Consider the following 15,814-nt stretch of genomic DNA (forward strand, 5'->3'; position numbering starts at 1 on the left):
TATATATATATATATATATATATATATATATATATATATATATACGGAACGAAGATGATCGTCAAAATGTGACATTTGATAAGCGTGAACATGTTCGCGCTACCGTTGCGCCGCAATATTTTTTCATATATCGTTCCTTCACAGATGTTATACAAGTATATATGCTACGTTGTCATTTCAATTTTCTTACATATAGACGGTACGTAAATGTGAATATCATGTTGCCGATATTCACATTCTCTCCAAGAGAACCTTTTGCAGCTTTTCTGATAAATTCTTCAAACCGCTTATGTACTGCACTGAGAGAAAAAAATAATTGGAATATAATCTCACTATATTTTATAGTTCGTTTTGGCCTCAAACATATATTTATAGTTCATCTAAACATGAAGATATACTAGAATAAACACAGATTTATAGTCACCACCTTATTATTCTATATATATGGTCACCATCTTATTATTCTATATATATGGTAAAGCACCTTTTGGGAATATAGTTACATGTACATATATTTACCAAATATTCCAATAGTATTGACTATATAAAATAGTTAATTTCTCTTATTTCATTCAATATTTGTCACCTTATTACTATATTTTTTATTTCAAATAATTATAATTCTTTGTAAAAATTTTACACGGGTCAGTTATACTATGCTTATATTGTAAATATTACAAATATTATGGTAACATTTACTATAAAAATTATATTCCTAACTATAATCTTGTTACTATGATATTATAGTTCCAAATATCATACATTTTTCTCTCAGTGTGGATGCATCAAAGAAAGAGTTTTTTCGAGAGATATGTTATACGTATTAGAGTAATTTACGAATATTGTTTTGAAGAATATATGTTATCTAATATGTGAGCTTTCTATGTAATTTTCAATGGAAATTAAAATTCAATATTTCACTATATATTTGCACCCAATTTTATCATATAAATTGGAGCAGTATTTGCGCTGTAATTTTTGCAAAAGGAAATTAGTGTCACGATAGCAATAGTTCTTATCGTTTTCCTCTCATATTGAGAAATGCCCCGCTTCATTTTCGCACGTACTTTCACCATGCAATGTATAATAATATTTGTAGGAAAATGTCATTGACGCGTAGTACTGATTGGATCAAATTAAAAACCCTTTGGCATGATGAAAGTGCGTGCAAAAATAAAGCGGAGCATTCCTCAATATAAAGCGAAAACGATAAGGGACAATTACTATTCTGATACCGAATTTTCTGCAAAGATAAGTTCTTTCTACATGCGCCGAGTTAAAAACCCTTTTGCATGGTGAAAGTATGTGCGAAAATGAAGCGGGACATTCCTCAATATGAAAGGAAAATGATAAGGGACAGCCACTATCATGACACCGAATCATTCTGAATAACGTGCAAAATAAAGCGGGGCATTCCTCAATATGAGAGGAAAACGATAAGAAAATGCTATCATAACAAAATTACCGAATTCTTCTGCAAAGATTACTTCTTTTTACATGCGTACATACTTTCACCATGTAAAAGTGTTTTCGGCGCATGTAGAAAGAAATAATCTTTGCAAAAGAATTCGGTGTCACGATAGTAACTGTTCCTTATCGTTTTCGCCTTATCTTGAGAAATGCTCAGCTTTATTTTCGTACGTACTTTCACCATGCAAAAGGGTTTATAACTCGGCGCATGTGAAAAGAAGTAATCTTTGCAGAAGAATTCGGTAATTTTGTTATGATAACATTTTCTTATCGTTTTCCTCTCATATTGCGGAATGCTCCGCTTTATTTTTGCACGTACTTTCACCATGTCAAAGGGTTTTTAATTTAGTACAATCAGCACGACGAAAGTTTTGCAGGGGTGCCGATATCACGTCAACGAGATTTTCCCACAAATATTACTTTGTATTGACTTGACCGAATTAAAATGCTTTTGTATAGTGAAAGTACATGCAAAAATGAAATAGAGCATTCCTCACTCGGGGATGAAAACGATGTAGAACTATTGCTATCGTGACACTGATTTCCTTTTGCAAAAATTACAGCGCAATTACTGCTTCAATTTATATGATAAAATTGGGTGCGAATATATAGTGAAATATTGAATTTTAATTTCCATTGAAAATTATATAGAAAGCTCACATATTAGATAACATATATTCTTCAAAACAATATTCGTAAATTACTCTAATAACATATTTCTCGAAAAAACTCTTTCTTTGATGCACCCACACTGAAAGAAAAATGTATATTTGGAACTATAATGGCATAGTAAAAAGATTATAGTTAGGAATATCTTTTTTATAGTAAATGTCATCATAATGCTTGTAATATTTACAATATAAGCATAGTATAACTGACCCGTGTAAAATTTTTATCAAGAATTATAATTATTTGAAATAAAAAATATAGTAAGGTGGCAAATATTGAATGAAATAAGAGAAATTAACTATTTTATATAGTCAATACAATTGGCAAATATAGCTACATGTAACTATTCCCAAAAGGTGCTTTACCATATATATAGAGTAATAAGATGGTGACTATAAATCTGTGTTCATTTTACTATATGTTTAGATGAACTATAAATATATGTTTGAGGCTAAAATGAACTATAAAATATAGTGAGATTATAATTATTTCAACTATTTTTTTCTCTCAGTGTAATGCTCTCCAACGTTGTTGAAACGAATTTACTATAATCGACTGAAATACACATTCACGAATTCAACATTCACGAATTCGAGTCACATCTTTCACTCCTACAGAACAAATTTTCCATTCTGAATCGTTGAGTGAATATTTTCACTGAAAACTGAAGAGTAAATCTGACGCGTTACACTGAGAGAAAAATGTATGACATTTGGAACTATAATGGCATAGTAAAAAGATTATAGTTAGGAATATCTTTTTTATAGTAAATGTCATCATAATGCTTGTAATATTTACAATATAAGCATAGTATAACTGACCCGTGTAAAATTTTTATCAAGAATTATAATTATTTGAAATAAAAAATATAGTAAGGTGGCAAATATTGAATGAAATAAGAGAAATTAACTATTTTATATAGTCAATACAATTGGCAAATATAGCTACATGTAACTATTCCCAAAAGGTGCTTTACCATATATATAGAGTAATAAGATGGTGACTATAAATCTGTGTTCATTTTACTATATGTTTAGATGAACTATAAATATATGTTTGAGGCTAAAATGAACTATAAAATATAGTGAGATTATAATTATTTCAACTATTTTTTTCTCTCAGTGTAATGCTCTCCAACGTTGTTGAAACGAATTTACTATAATCGACTGAAATACACATTCACGAATTCAACATTCACGAATTCGAGTCACATCTTTCACTCCTACAGAACAAATTTTCCATTCTGAATCGTTGAGTGAATATTTTCACTGAAAACTGAAGAGTAAATCTGACGCGTTACACTGAGAGAAAAATGTATGACATTTGGAACTATAATGGCATAGTAAAAAGATTATAGTTAGGAATATCTTTTTTATAGTAAATGTCATCATAATGCTTGTAATATTTACAATATAAGCATAGTATAACTGACTCATGTAAAACTTTTACCAAGAATTATAATTATTTGAAATAAAAAACATTATAAGGTAGCAAATATTAAATGATAAGAGAAATTAACTATTTTATATAGTCAATGCAATTGGAATATTTGGAAAATATGGGTACATGTAACTAAATTCCTAAAGCGTGCTTTACTATACACATAGAGTAATAAAATGGTGACTATAAATGTGTGTTCATTCTACTATATCTTCGTGTTTAGATGAACTATAAATATATATTTGAGGCCAAAACGAACTATAAAATATAGTGAAATTATAGTTATTCCAACTATTTTTTTCTCTCAGTGCAGTACACAAGCGGATTGAAGAATTCATCAGAAAAGCAGCGAAAGCCTATTTCAGAGAGAATGCGAATATCGGCAACGTGGTATTCACATTTATGTAACGTCTATGTGTAAGAAAATTGAAATGACAACGTAGCACACACACTTGCATTCATTTATCTATATGTAGAAATGATGCATATATGAAAAAAGAAAATAGCGGCTTTATGTCAGCGCCTATTTGACGATCGACTTTACTTTATAAATATCTATATGTATCTATATATACATGAAATCGGTAACATCGATAGATAATGATCACGTTTTCTACTTTTTGACGATCGCCTCTACATTATCGACGCTTAGCGAGTTCGTCATCCACTTCAACATTCCCTTAAGTTATAAGTAAATAACACTTTAAATGTATATGTAATGAAATTGAAAAAAAGTTTTATTCAACGAATTGAAATAATCTTAAAACAAATAACAAATAATTTTTATTAAAATAATCTTTACTTTAATTGAATAATTTATCCTTTAAAATGGAGAAAACTGACATATTTGAATTAAGGAAATAGCTTTAAACAAATATTTTTTTTCAAACCAATTTATTAATTTACTTAATAATAATTTTGTAACAATTATTTGACTGAAGTATAAGAAATGTTTCTTTAAAAATAAAAAATTATTTTGATATCGTTTATTTAAATTAAAGAAAATATTTTTTAAATTTGAATTTTCTAATATTGTAAAATTAAGTAAAATATTTCTGGATATTAATTTTTTCAAAACTACTTTATAATTTATTAAATAATAACTTATTTTGTAAAGGTTGCTTAATGCAAATACCAAAACATATTTGTTTAAAATTAATAAATTTTTGAAAAAGCTTTAATAAATTTTACTTGATTTCAAAAATTTAATTTAATTTCAAATATTTTTTCAAAATGTGTTTCTGAATACACTCAATTTCGATATTAATTAATATCGAATTTCGATATTAGTCTATATAGTCAAATCTTCATACGATTTCTATCTTTGACTAAATTATTTGGTTAAATTCCAGATAACACAGAGAATAACAGAAGTTCATAGAGAATTAATTTTAAAGAATATCTAAAGAATTAGAAAAATGAGTATCTGAAAAATTCCTGAAGAATTATCCGAAACTAATTCATTCTAAAGTTTCCTTGAAACTTCATTATAATGAATACTTCGCGAATCATTACTTGGAATACTCTGAGAATTCGTGCAAAATTACTATTATTATCCAATTTTATTTACATTTTATGCCATAGTAAGAATCGTATACGTTTCGTCAGTATGGAAAAATGGCCCGATACTGGGTCGATATCGAAAAGCGGATGTCCGGTTTTGGTACTGGCTCAGTACTGGACCTAATATAAAAAAACTGTATTATTAGTACTGGCTTCGTACTAAGGTTAGGTACTGGATAATCGTACCGTATGTATACTGGGGCGTTACCGAAAAATGTTTGTTATTTTCGGTACTGACCCAGTATTGAAAAAAGCTGAATTATTCGTACTGACCCTGTTCGTGAAATCGATACTGGATATTCAAATAAGAATCGTATACAATCTGCCAATAGAGGATATTGTGTGTTGCCAGTATTGTGTCGGTACCGAAACACGAACGATACCAATGTCTTTTATGGGAAAACGGAAGAAGTCACTAACGCGAAACCTAGATAGTTCAGTGGTAAGAACGCATGCCTGACAAACAGAAGATTCGAGTTTGATTCCAGTCGTCGCCCCAAAGATTTTTTCCTCATATGACTATTAAAAATAGAGACATATATAGGTACGAAAGAGCAGCCCGGCCATGGTCTGATATTTCTTTCTACACTATATAGTTGTAATATTAACAATTGTACAAATAATAAAAATTACTAGGAATCGATACTGGCCCAGTACTCAGAATAGGTACTTCCCCAGTGCTAGGAATCAATACCTTTTTTATACTGGCATAGTATTGATTTTCGGTACTGTGACAGTATTGTTTTCCGATACTGGCCCTTTTCTATCATCCCAGTATTACACCAATACTAAAGCCATACTGGCATCTGATACTATGCTAGTAACATGTATCATAAATCTGACCACTTTGATGCAAGTGGTAAATTTCTACTTGGGTGGTTATATTAGACAGATACCACATCGCTTATAATATAAGCATTGATTTATATATTTATACATAAATTTAATTAATTTAATTAAATCTTATATGTGTGGTAAGATAAATTTTTCTTTTTTAAATTGTACTCTTTTATAATTATTAAAAGTTCATAGTTTTTTATGACTTTATCTATTTGATAACAGTTAACAATAAAAAGCTTTACTATAAAAATTTAAAGATAACGAAATGGAATGTGCGGGATTTTATAGACCTCACTTCATTAGTCAAGAGTTAAATTAACAATAAAAGTACGAAAAGTATAATTTTTGTTAAACTTAAATCATTTTATTAAATCATATTATCACAAAATTATATTACTATATTAATTACAATACATATAGACAAAATATAAGACGTTCATATCAATCGAAGAAGTGGTGTAGTGCCTAAAGTAACAGACTCATAATCCCAGAAGTGCCTGCCTCAGGGAGGTCCACGTTTGAGTTCCACTAGTGCCAGTGAGAATTTTTAAATGTGATGTAATACTGGAATCAAGTAATCTAAAATTTTCAATTAAAATCATCAAATGCTGTGACATTTACGAATAGTTTCTGTCAAGAAAAAGTAATATATATTAAAAAAGAAGAGTACTTTGATAATGGCCGATTATTTTAAATAAAATTAAAATGTTGTTCAGAATGAAATACTATATGCTAAAACCTAATGAATTAATTATTAGATTTGATATACAAAAGGCGAAATGTAGAAAATATTTATTTGTACATTTTATTAAATTTGAAATTTAGTGTGTAAGAAGAAATCAATATTAAATCTGTTTTAAATCACTTTTAATTGTTATGAATAACTAATGTATTAACCCATTAACGCCCAAATAAACGTGTTGAAATTTTATGTTGATTTGAGCCATTTATTTTACTATGAGAAATGAGGTCTGTTGTTTATAAAGAGTACCATTCCTACCAATTTCGATGTCGCTCTATCGAATAGCGTTGAGAAAATTAAATAAAATCGCAATTTATGCAAAACTTTTGCAAAATAAAATAAAAAAAACGCATATTTTTAGGGTTAAATTTTTCTTCCGCTATTTTCTCCATAAAAAGTTAGTATTGCTCGGGAAAGTGTCTAAAACGTGTTCCCGACACTTTAACTTAAAAAAATATGCCATGGACATTTTTTCAACAAACATGGTGGTGCCAAAATAGTGGTCGATTTGAAGCATTTAATTCGAATTTTCGTTTATATTTGGTTATCGAAATTGTTTTACATAGTATTGATGTGATACTGGAATGATAGAAAAGGGCCAGTATCGGAAAACAGTACAGAAAATTAGTACTGTACCAGTATAAAAAAAATTGATTCTTAGCATTAAATATCTATTCCCAGTACTGGACCAGTATCGATTACTAGTAATTTTTATTATTTGTACAATTGTTAACATCACAATTATATAGTATAGAAAAAAAAATCAGATCATGGCCGAGCTACTCTTTCATATCTATATATGTCTATTTTTAATAGTCATATGAGGAAAAAATCTTCGGAGCAACGACTGGAATCGAACTCGAGTCTTCTGCTTGTCAGGCAAGCGTTCTTACCACTGAGCTATCTAGGTTACACGTTCCCGACTAGAAATTGTCATCAGGTACATATGACTGAAATATATAAGATCCTAATTAAATTAAGGGTTCGCAAGGTTATTCTTACTATGGTAAACCTAGTCATGTACTAATAAAAATTGAGTAAGGAAGACCTTTGCAAGGTTATATAATTAGATATATATAATATTAGGACCTTAATGTATTATCCTAATATATTATTTCATAATGTTTTATTGATCCTTTTTAGGATCTTATTTCTTTTACCTATTATGACTTGCATTATCAGTTTTTAATATTTTTTGTAACAACTTTATATAGGTTTTAAGTAGGCAACTTTAGTAGGTTTGACTAATAAATTTTTATAAATTTTTTCATAAAAATATTTGCTATTTTTTTAATTTCAAGTATTACAAAAAAGTGTCGAAATATAAATTCACATATATTTTATATAAAATTTTTAAATACTCAACAAAAAATATGAGTATAATAATAAAAATATAAGAGTATGATATTTTGCAATATTACAACAATATTTCAAGAGCATTGAAAATTATATTTTGATAATATTAATAAAAATTTTCTTATTATATAATAATAATAAAATAAATTATTATTAAATTTTATTATATTAATACATATGTATTATTCATATTATATTACAATATATCATAATCATTTATATTTTTCATATTATTTATATATAAAATTGAAATGTAATTAAGCAATTTTGCGCAAACTTTGAATATTTTTTTATTTTATAATATTCTCTATTATATAGAGTCTGACACAAACTGTATCGATAACAAAAAAAATGCATAAAAACATTAAACTGGAAAGAATAGTCGAAATCATTTTGCAAATAACTACATAAAGTTTAGAGATATTAAATAAAATAGATATTAAATAAAATAGGCGAATCAACGCGTATATTTACTAGGTACATTATAATATACTGAGAACACTGTAAGTATATATTTTATAAATTGTAAGAACATCGTTGGAGTCATTGGAATCACCGCGTGCCGCTCGATCGTCAGGTTAAGCAACGCAGTTAGGATGGATGGTGACTGGCATACTTCGGATTTAAAATTATTTAAGGAGTTCGCGAAAGTTTTAGAGTGTTTTGACAATCTTTCGGTTCCTAGCAGTTATAAGACATAATAATAATAATTAATAGTAATAAGAAAATTAGGAATTAGTTTTTTTTATGAAAGCTACGCGGAAAAGTTTTAAGCGGATATTTTTACATTATATCAAGGTTTGTGCAACGTTGATTCAATGTTTCTCAATGTTACTGCAATACTGACATTGTTGCAATTCAATATTTTCTCAATATTGATTTAACATTATTGTGCTGTATGGGAAAACGTGATAGGGATTCAATAGTATAGCCTGATGAGGACATTATAGTAAACCTGATTAAGGTCTACATAACGACACAACGTTACATGATTTTTCAGGACCCGATAGTATAACCTTAAATGGATCCGACATCCAGTCAACCCGATTAGGACCATGGGATAAATTTCTAGTCGGAGACGAGTGCTAGTCGAAAAGAGCTGAGTCAAGATTGTGCAAGTAATTTTATAGTATTAATTAAGAAGTCTAAGTTTAATTTCGCGTTTATTGTGTGTGCTATTAACTTTAGTATATAATTATTATATAATTATTTCTTTTTTCTCTAATTCCTCGGCCTTCTACTTAATAACTACAGTTAACAATATACATTACATAATACATTACGATTATTTTAAATAAATAAATGTTAAGCGTATGTAAAACATAATATTCAACACAATTTAAAATACCGATATAAAACCTTCCAGAAATAGCCATTCCAGATATCGATACCGAAAAGTGGATGTCCAGTTTTGGCACTGGCTCAGTATTGGAGCTAATATAAAAAAGTATATTATTTGTACTGGTTCCGTATTAAGATTAGGTACTGGATAATCGTACCGTATGTATACTGGGGCGTTACAGAAAAGTGTTTGTTGTTTTCGGGAGTATTAAAAAAAACTGTATTATTCGTACTGACCCTGTTCGTAGAATCAGTACTGGATACTCAAATAAGAATCGTATATAATCTGCCAATAGAGGATATTGGGCCGGTACCGAAACCACGGGCCGAAATACGGACGATACCAATGTCTTTTATGGGAAAACATAAAAGGTCACTAACCCGACTAGAAATTTACCCCATGGTCCTAATTAGGTTGACCATAACTAGATGTCGGGTCCATTTAAGGTTATACTGTCGGTTCCTGAAAAATCATGTAACACTGCGTCGTTATGAGAACTTTAATCAGATTCATTATAATGTCCCCATCAGGCTATACTATTGAATTCCTATTACGTTTTCCCATACAACAATAATGTTAAATCATGTTAAATCAACATAGAATGCACAATAATGTTAAATCAATATAGAAAATGTTGAATTGCAACAATGTTAATAATATTGCAGTAATATTAAGAAACATTGAATTAACGTTGCACAAACCTTGATACCATCTAATAATATCCGCTTAATCCGTATAATCTAAAAATATCCGCTTAAAAGTTTTCCGCATAGCTTTCATAAAAAGAACTAATTCCTAATTTTCTTATTACTATTAATTATTATTATTGTATCTTATAACTGCTAGGAATCGAAAGATTATCAAAACATTCTAAAACTTCCCTTATAGAAATATCATACTAAGAATCATTGATAATTACTTATTACCCAGCATTTTTAATACTGAAAATAAGTAATTATCAATGATTCTTAGTATGATATTTCTATAAGGGTTTCGCGAACCCTCTCTAAATAATTTCAAATCCGAAGTGATATGCCGCGGTCATCATCCATCCTAACTGCGTTGCTTAACGATCTGCCTGCCTGACGATCAAGCGGCAGGCGGTAATTCCAATGACTCTAATGATGTTCTTACAATTTATGCTTATAAAATGTATACTTACAGTGTTCACAGTATATTATAATATATTTAGCAAATACACGCGTTGATTCGCCTATCTATTTTATTTATTATCTCTAAAGTTTATATAGTTATTTGCAAAATGACTTTAACCATTCTTTCAGTTTAATGTTTATTATGTATTTTTTTGTTATCGATACAATTTGTGTCAGACTCTATATAATAGAGAATATTATGAAATATAAAAATATTCAGGGTTTGCGCAAAATTGCTTAAACACATTTAAATTTTATATATAAATAATATGAAAAATATAAATGGTTATGATATATTGTAATATAATATGAATAATACATATATATTAATATAATAAAATTTAATAATAATTTATTTTATTATTATTATTATATAATAAAAAATTTTCATTAATATTATCAATAATATAATTTTCAATCCTCCTGAAATATTGTTGTAATATTGCAAAATATCATATTTATATTTTTATTATTATGCTCATATTTTTTGTTGAGTATTTAAAAATTTTATATAAAATATATATAAATTTATATTTCAACACTTTTTTGTAATACTTGAAATAAAAAAAATAGCAAATATTTTTATAAAAAAATTTATAAAAATTTATTAGTCAAACAAACTACATATAAAGTTGTTACAAAAGATATTAAAAACTGATAATGCAAGCCATAATTGGTAAAATAAATAAGATCGTAAAAAGGACTTGATTAATAAAACATTATGAAATAATATATTAGGATAATACATTAAGAACCTAATATATACCTAAACATTATAACTTTGCAAAGGTCTTCCTTATTCGATTTTTATCACACGACATGACTAGGTTTATCATAGTAAGGATAACCTTGCGAACGTCTAGTTAGGACCTGATATATTTCAAGTATATCTGATGACAATTTCTAATCGGATCTTCTTGCTTATGTATCTATCTCATACATTTTATTACTCGCGTATTTGCAATCTTCTCGCTTTAATTTGAATAATTTTGCACAACTTCGAGTTTAATTTACTCTTAGCAGACTCTATTAGTTCTAGATTTGTTTACACATCGTAAACTTAACGGTCTCTATTAGCTTTATTAACTTAACGGTTTCTAGATTTGTTTCATTGTAAACGGTATTTATCGCAACCTTACTGATCTTGTGACGTATAGGGATTTTTCCGAAGCAAGAATATTGTCTCGAAAATAAAAATATTGTCTAGAAAAATCTGTAAATTTAGAGTAAAAAATGAAAAAAATATTGATATAGTCGTATTTTTTATGATATAATCGAATTTATCTAGTTTGTTTATTTCGTCACAAAGCATTCATTTCGAAAGCGTCAGCTCATTGTTTAAAAGTTTCAGAAATTTATTTTGCAGTAACGACATGACGCATTAATATTGTTTGTTTCGTTTCAGACGCTATAAATACACCTATATTTGTAGAAGAATGCAGGGCATTATGGCGTGAAATAATGGAACAACGCATAGCTATAGTCGCTTTCGTTGATAATCCCAACGGAGGGAAACCTATAATAGCCGGCATGAACATGCTATGCGTTGAGTTTAAGGAGAACGCAGATAAGGAAATGCACGTGAGTCTCGTTGATTATTTTTGCTTGAAACTATTTCAATTTCCTGTTATGTCTACGCTACGGCTCGCACGTCTCAGTGTGCAATCGCACATGACTGTAGTGCAAAGTAATCGACAATAATTTGTTTAATAATAATTGGCGATTTGATGTATCAGTCATTGGCAATTTGTCCAATGATAGTTTATTACGTCAATACGTACGTTTTCTAGTTCTCGTCAAAGTTCGGAATTACGTACAAGGTCGTAATGGATCTAAATAAGCAAGTTCGATTGTATGAACGTTACGGAGTAGACAAGTACTTGTTCGCTGTTGGACTCAGCGTAGCGCCCGATTTTCGAAGATACGGATTGGGCACAGATCTTCTAAAAACCAGGTAAGATACGCATATGATTTGACATGAAAACTTTCTTACAACATAGACCAAAATCACCATATAGTTCGATTCGATCAAAAGATAAAAAGTACGGAAACTATATGAAATCAAACTAGGTTGTTACTTATAAAATGGCGTTGTTTATAATAACCGATTCCCTCGCTTCTTTTTGAGGAGTTCTACGTACGACTAATCGTATCATGATTTAAATGTCGATTTAGAGATAAAATCGGACGCGAGTACAATATCCAGATGACATCCACGGTATTTTCCTCACCGTACGCTATGAAAGCAGCGGAGCGTGCGGGATTCGAGCTACTGTTGTCGAAAGATTACACCGATTTAGTAGATGAAAATGGAAAGGAATATTTTCCTGGTATACAAATCTCCAAAAGTATAGTGATTATGGCAAAAAGAATATAGGAAGGTGGGCCTCCCGCATGCGCAAGATAGTAGAAAAAATAAGTTGCTCAACTTTTGATCTGGAATAATTTTTGCTGTAAGTATGAACAAAGTAATTTTTACTACGAAGAACTTCCATACATTTTATCTCAATAATGTTGTTAACCCTTTAAGTCATAGTGTATCATATATGATACATCTTTTTTAGAGCAGTTTTTACAAATTTAAACTAATTTGTATAGATTTCAAGGCGGTAAATATGAATATTCACTTGCCAAAAATATTACAAAATAAATATGTGGGAAAAATAATTTGGTGGATACTTTTTGAGCTGTAGATAATGACGCAACCTCAAAAATTGCAAAATTCAAAATGGCGAGCTAAAATACCCCAAACAAAAATTAAATCTAATGATTGTCTAGTAATGACACAGAAAAGTTAGGTCTTACATCACTACTATCTAGAAATGTAACGTTCACTTCTTCTACCCAGACAACACAGGATGTCCTACGGACATCCATTTTAAGTTCATTTTACGTTCGTACATCCGTAGACATACAATGGACACATACAATAGACGTCCATAAAATATCCGATTTTGGATATCCATTAATGTCCATAATTTGGATGTCCATAAGATATCCGATCTTGGACATAAATTAAGTATAAAATTCTTAAGTATAAAATAGTCTTAAGTATAAAATTCGATTATAGACATGTTGAGAATGCGTATTATCAACGCTACATATCATTCTATTCCCAGGCAGCAATGTCACGTAATTTTTACATCGATAAATGGTAATTACCAGTCTTACACGTTATGTAACCAATAACTGACGTTTAAAAAACGGGATAATTTTGACGTGATAATAATGTCATTTAAAGACGTCTATAATACGATTTTTAGTGGTCACTTTTAATCAGCTGTTCGATAAGCAAAGAATGTGACAGATATTTATCTAATGTTAATTTATATCAACTGTGGTATATGTACAACAGATTATTATTTATACACGCTGTTATTTATTTTTTGTGTTTGCATCTCAAGCATTTGACTCTTAGAAATAAACCTTATAGAACTTGTCCTACCATTTCTTATTCACGAGCATTGCATCGTTGCAATTATCCAGTTAGTAAGATGATGTTCAAAGATATCCCAGCAAACACAGTTATATCAATATTATATAATTGCAATAGAAATGATTATAACAGATAATATTGCATGAAAGTTATTAATATGTTATTATTATGTTTTTATTCCCCACTCATAGATGTAACATGTAATATCATGTTATATTATGGTTACATAGGAACATCAATTAATGTTATATAACTGCAAAATAACTAAGTAATGTCCCAGCAAACAAATATCATTTTTTGTTGAATTTCAACGATTTATTCATTAATATGGTTCAGATAAGTGATAATGTATGATTATTTTGTCTAAATAAAAAAAAAAAAAAAATTGGCATTTCATATTTCGTGTCATTTCACTTATTCGTGAAACACTCGCGTGGTTTCGATCCTGTGTCAGGCGGTTACTCATTTTTACATCATGTTTTTCAATGCTTAACTTCAACGCTCGTATGAGAATTGGTGATGCCGATGCGCTGTAACGATATCTTGATAGATGATATTTACAATATACTCTTATATCGTTCAAAAAATGTTATGACATTTGTATTGATACAATAATTGTTATGACATTAATATTGATACAATATTGTATCAGCAATCAAATTTTAACCTACAGCGTGCTCGCAAAAGAAAGAGAATATTCCTTCTTTCTCTCTCACAATATTTTGATGAAGTAAAGTTATGATTAAACTATTTTTGTAAGAATTATGGTTTTACAATATCGTGATATCCAAACAGCAACGTCACGTAATTTTCACGTCGATAAATGGTGATTATCAGTCCTAGACGTCATGTAACCAATAACTGACGTTTAAAAAACGTGATTATTTTAACGTGATAATAATTCTAGCAAACACAGATATATAATTGTAACATTACTGTAATAAAACAGAATGTAAGAGGTAATATTATATGTTCGTTACATGTAACACTCACGTTAGTTACTATTTCCCATTCAAACGATATCACAATGATATAATGGAAATGTAACATGTAACTAAAATGTTATATAACTGTTTCAAAGTTACAAAAATATTATATAGCAGCTAGATAATTAACCAAAATGTTTTATAACCGCAATATTAATTACTTTTGTGTTATATAATAATTATATAATTATTTATATTATATTAATATTTGTATTTATATATTTATATATTTTATTATATATAATGGTAATTATGCATTTTTACGGAGCAACCTCTAATAACTTTGATCTTGATACATGTTATAGAGATCACCCTTCTGAGTAAAAATTTTAGGCGACGCTCGTTGTTCCTTAAAAAATTATTAACAAAAGAAGTTCATTTAATCTGTAGATTTACGCACACACATGTACGCACGCACGCACGCACACACACACACTACTTAGGCGTTCGTGCGCTCGCCCGGGTTATTGTACGATTTTGCGTGGTAATACACTCATCTTCTTTAATTAATAATTGAAAATCTATGTGATTATTTGAAAAATGGTAGAGAACTTTTTTGCTCTGTTTGACGTAAAGTATAAGTACACAACGGCAGTCATCGCTACTATAACTCATTTACCATATTCTGCATGATCATTTACAAGTTTTCTACAATTAATATCTCGATAATTATTACGAATTTCGGCAAACGGTAGGACTTTTATGTTTACATCAATCCATTCTATGTCCCCACAAAATGCCCGGAAGAGAGTGTGAGACACCCTGTATGTTATATATATATATATATATATATATATATATATATATATATATATA

General features: G+C 28.9%; 1 protein-coding gene across 3 annotated transcripts in view; it reads left to right on the forward strand.

The window, feature by feature from the left end:
• Positions 1-15,814, forward strand: part of LOC116850699 — a 22,354-nt gene that overhangs the window by 1,156 nt on the left and 5,384 nt on the right. Inside the window, exons 2-5 of one of the 3 annotated variants that reach the window (XR_004379411.1) lie at positions 11,982-12,157; positions 12,367-12,530; positions 12,752-13,029; positions 13,175-14,105. Coding sequence is in view for 1 of the 3 variants with exons in the window: in XM_032829301.1 (XP_032685192.1) it covers positions 11,982-12,157; positions 12,367-12,530; positions 12,752-12,953 (542 nt within the window). In the remaining 2 variants the exon portion in view is untranslated. Of the gene's footprint in view, positions 1-11,981; positions 12,158-12,366; positions 12,531-12,751; positions 14,106-15,814 lie in introns of those variants that run through there. The other 2 variants (XR_004379410.1, XM_032829301.1) reach the window with 2 other exon arrangements.

The sequence above is a fragment of the Odontomachus brunneus genome, unplaced genomic scaffold, assembly GCF_010583005.1.
Source record: "Odontomachus brunneus isolate Ranch 3 - 2012 unplaced genomic scaffold, Obru_v1 Obru_scaffold_153, whole genome shotgun sequence".
NCBI classification, from domain to species: domain Eukaryota; kingdom Metazoa; phylum Arthropoda; class Insecta; order Hymenoptera; family Formicidae; genus Odontomachus; species Odontomachus brunneus.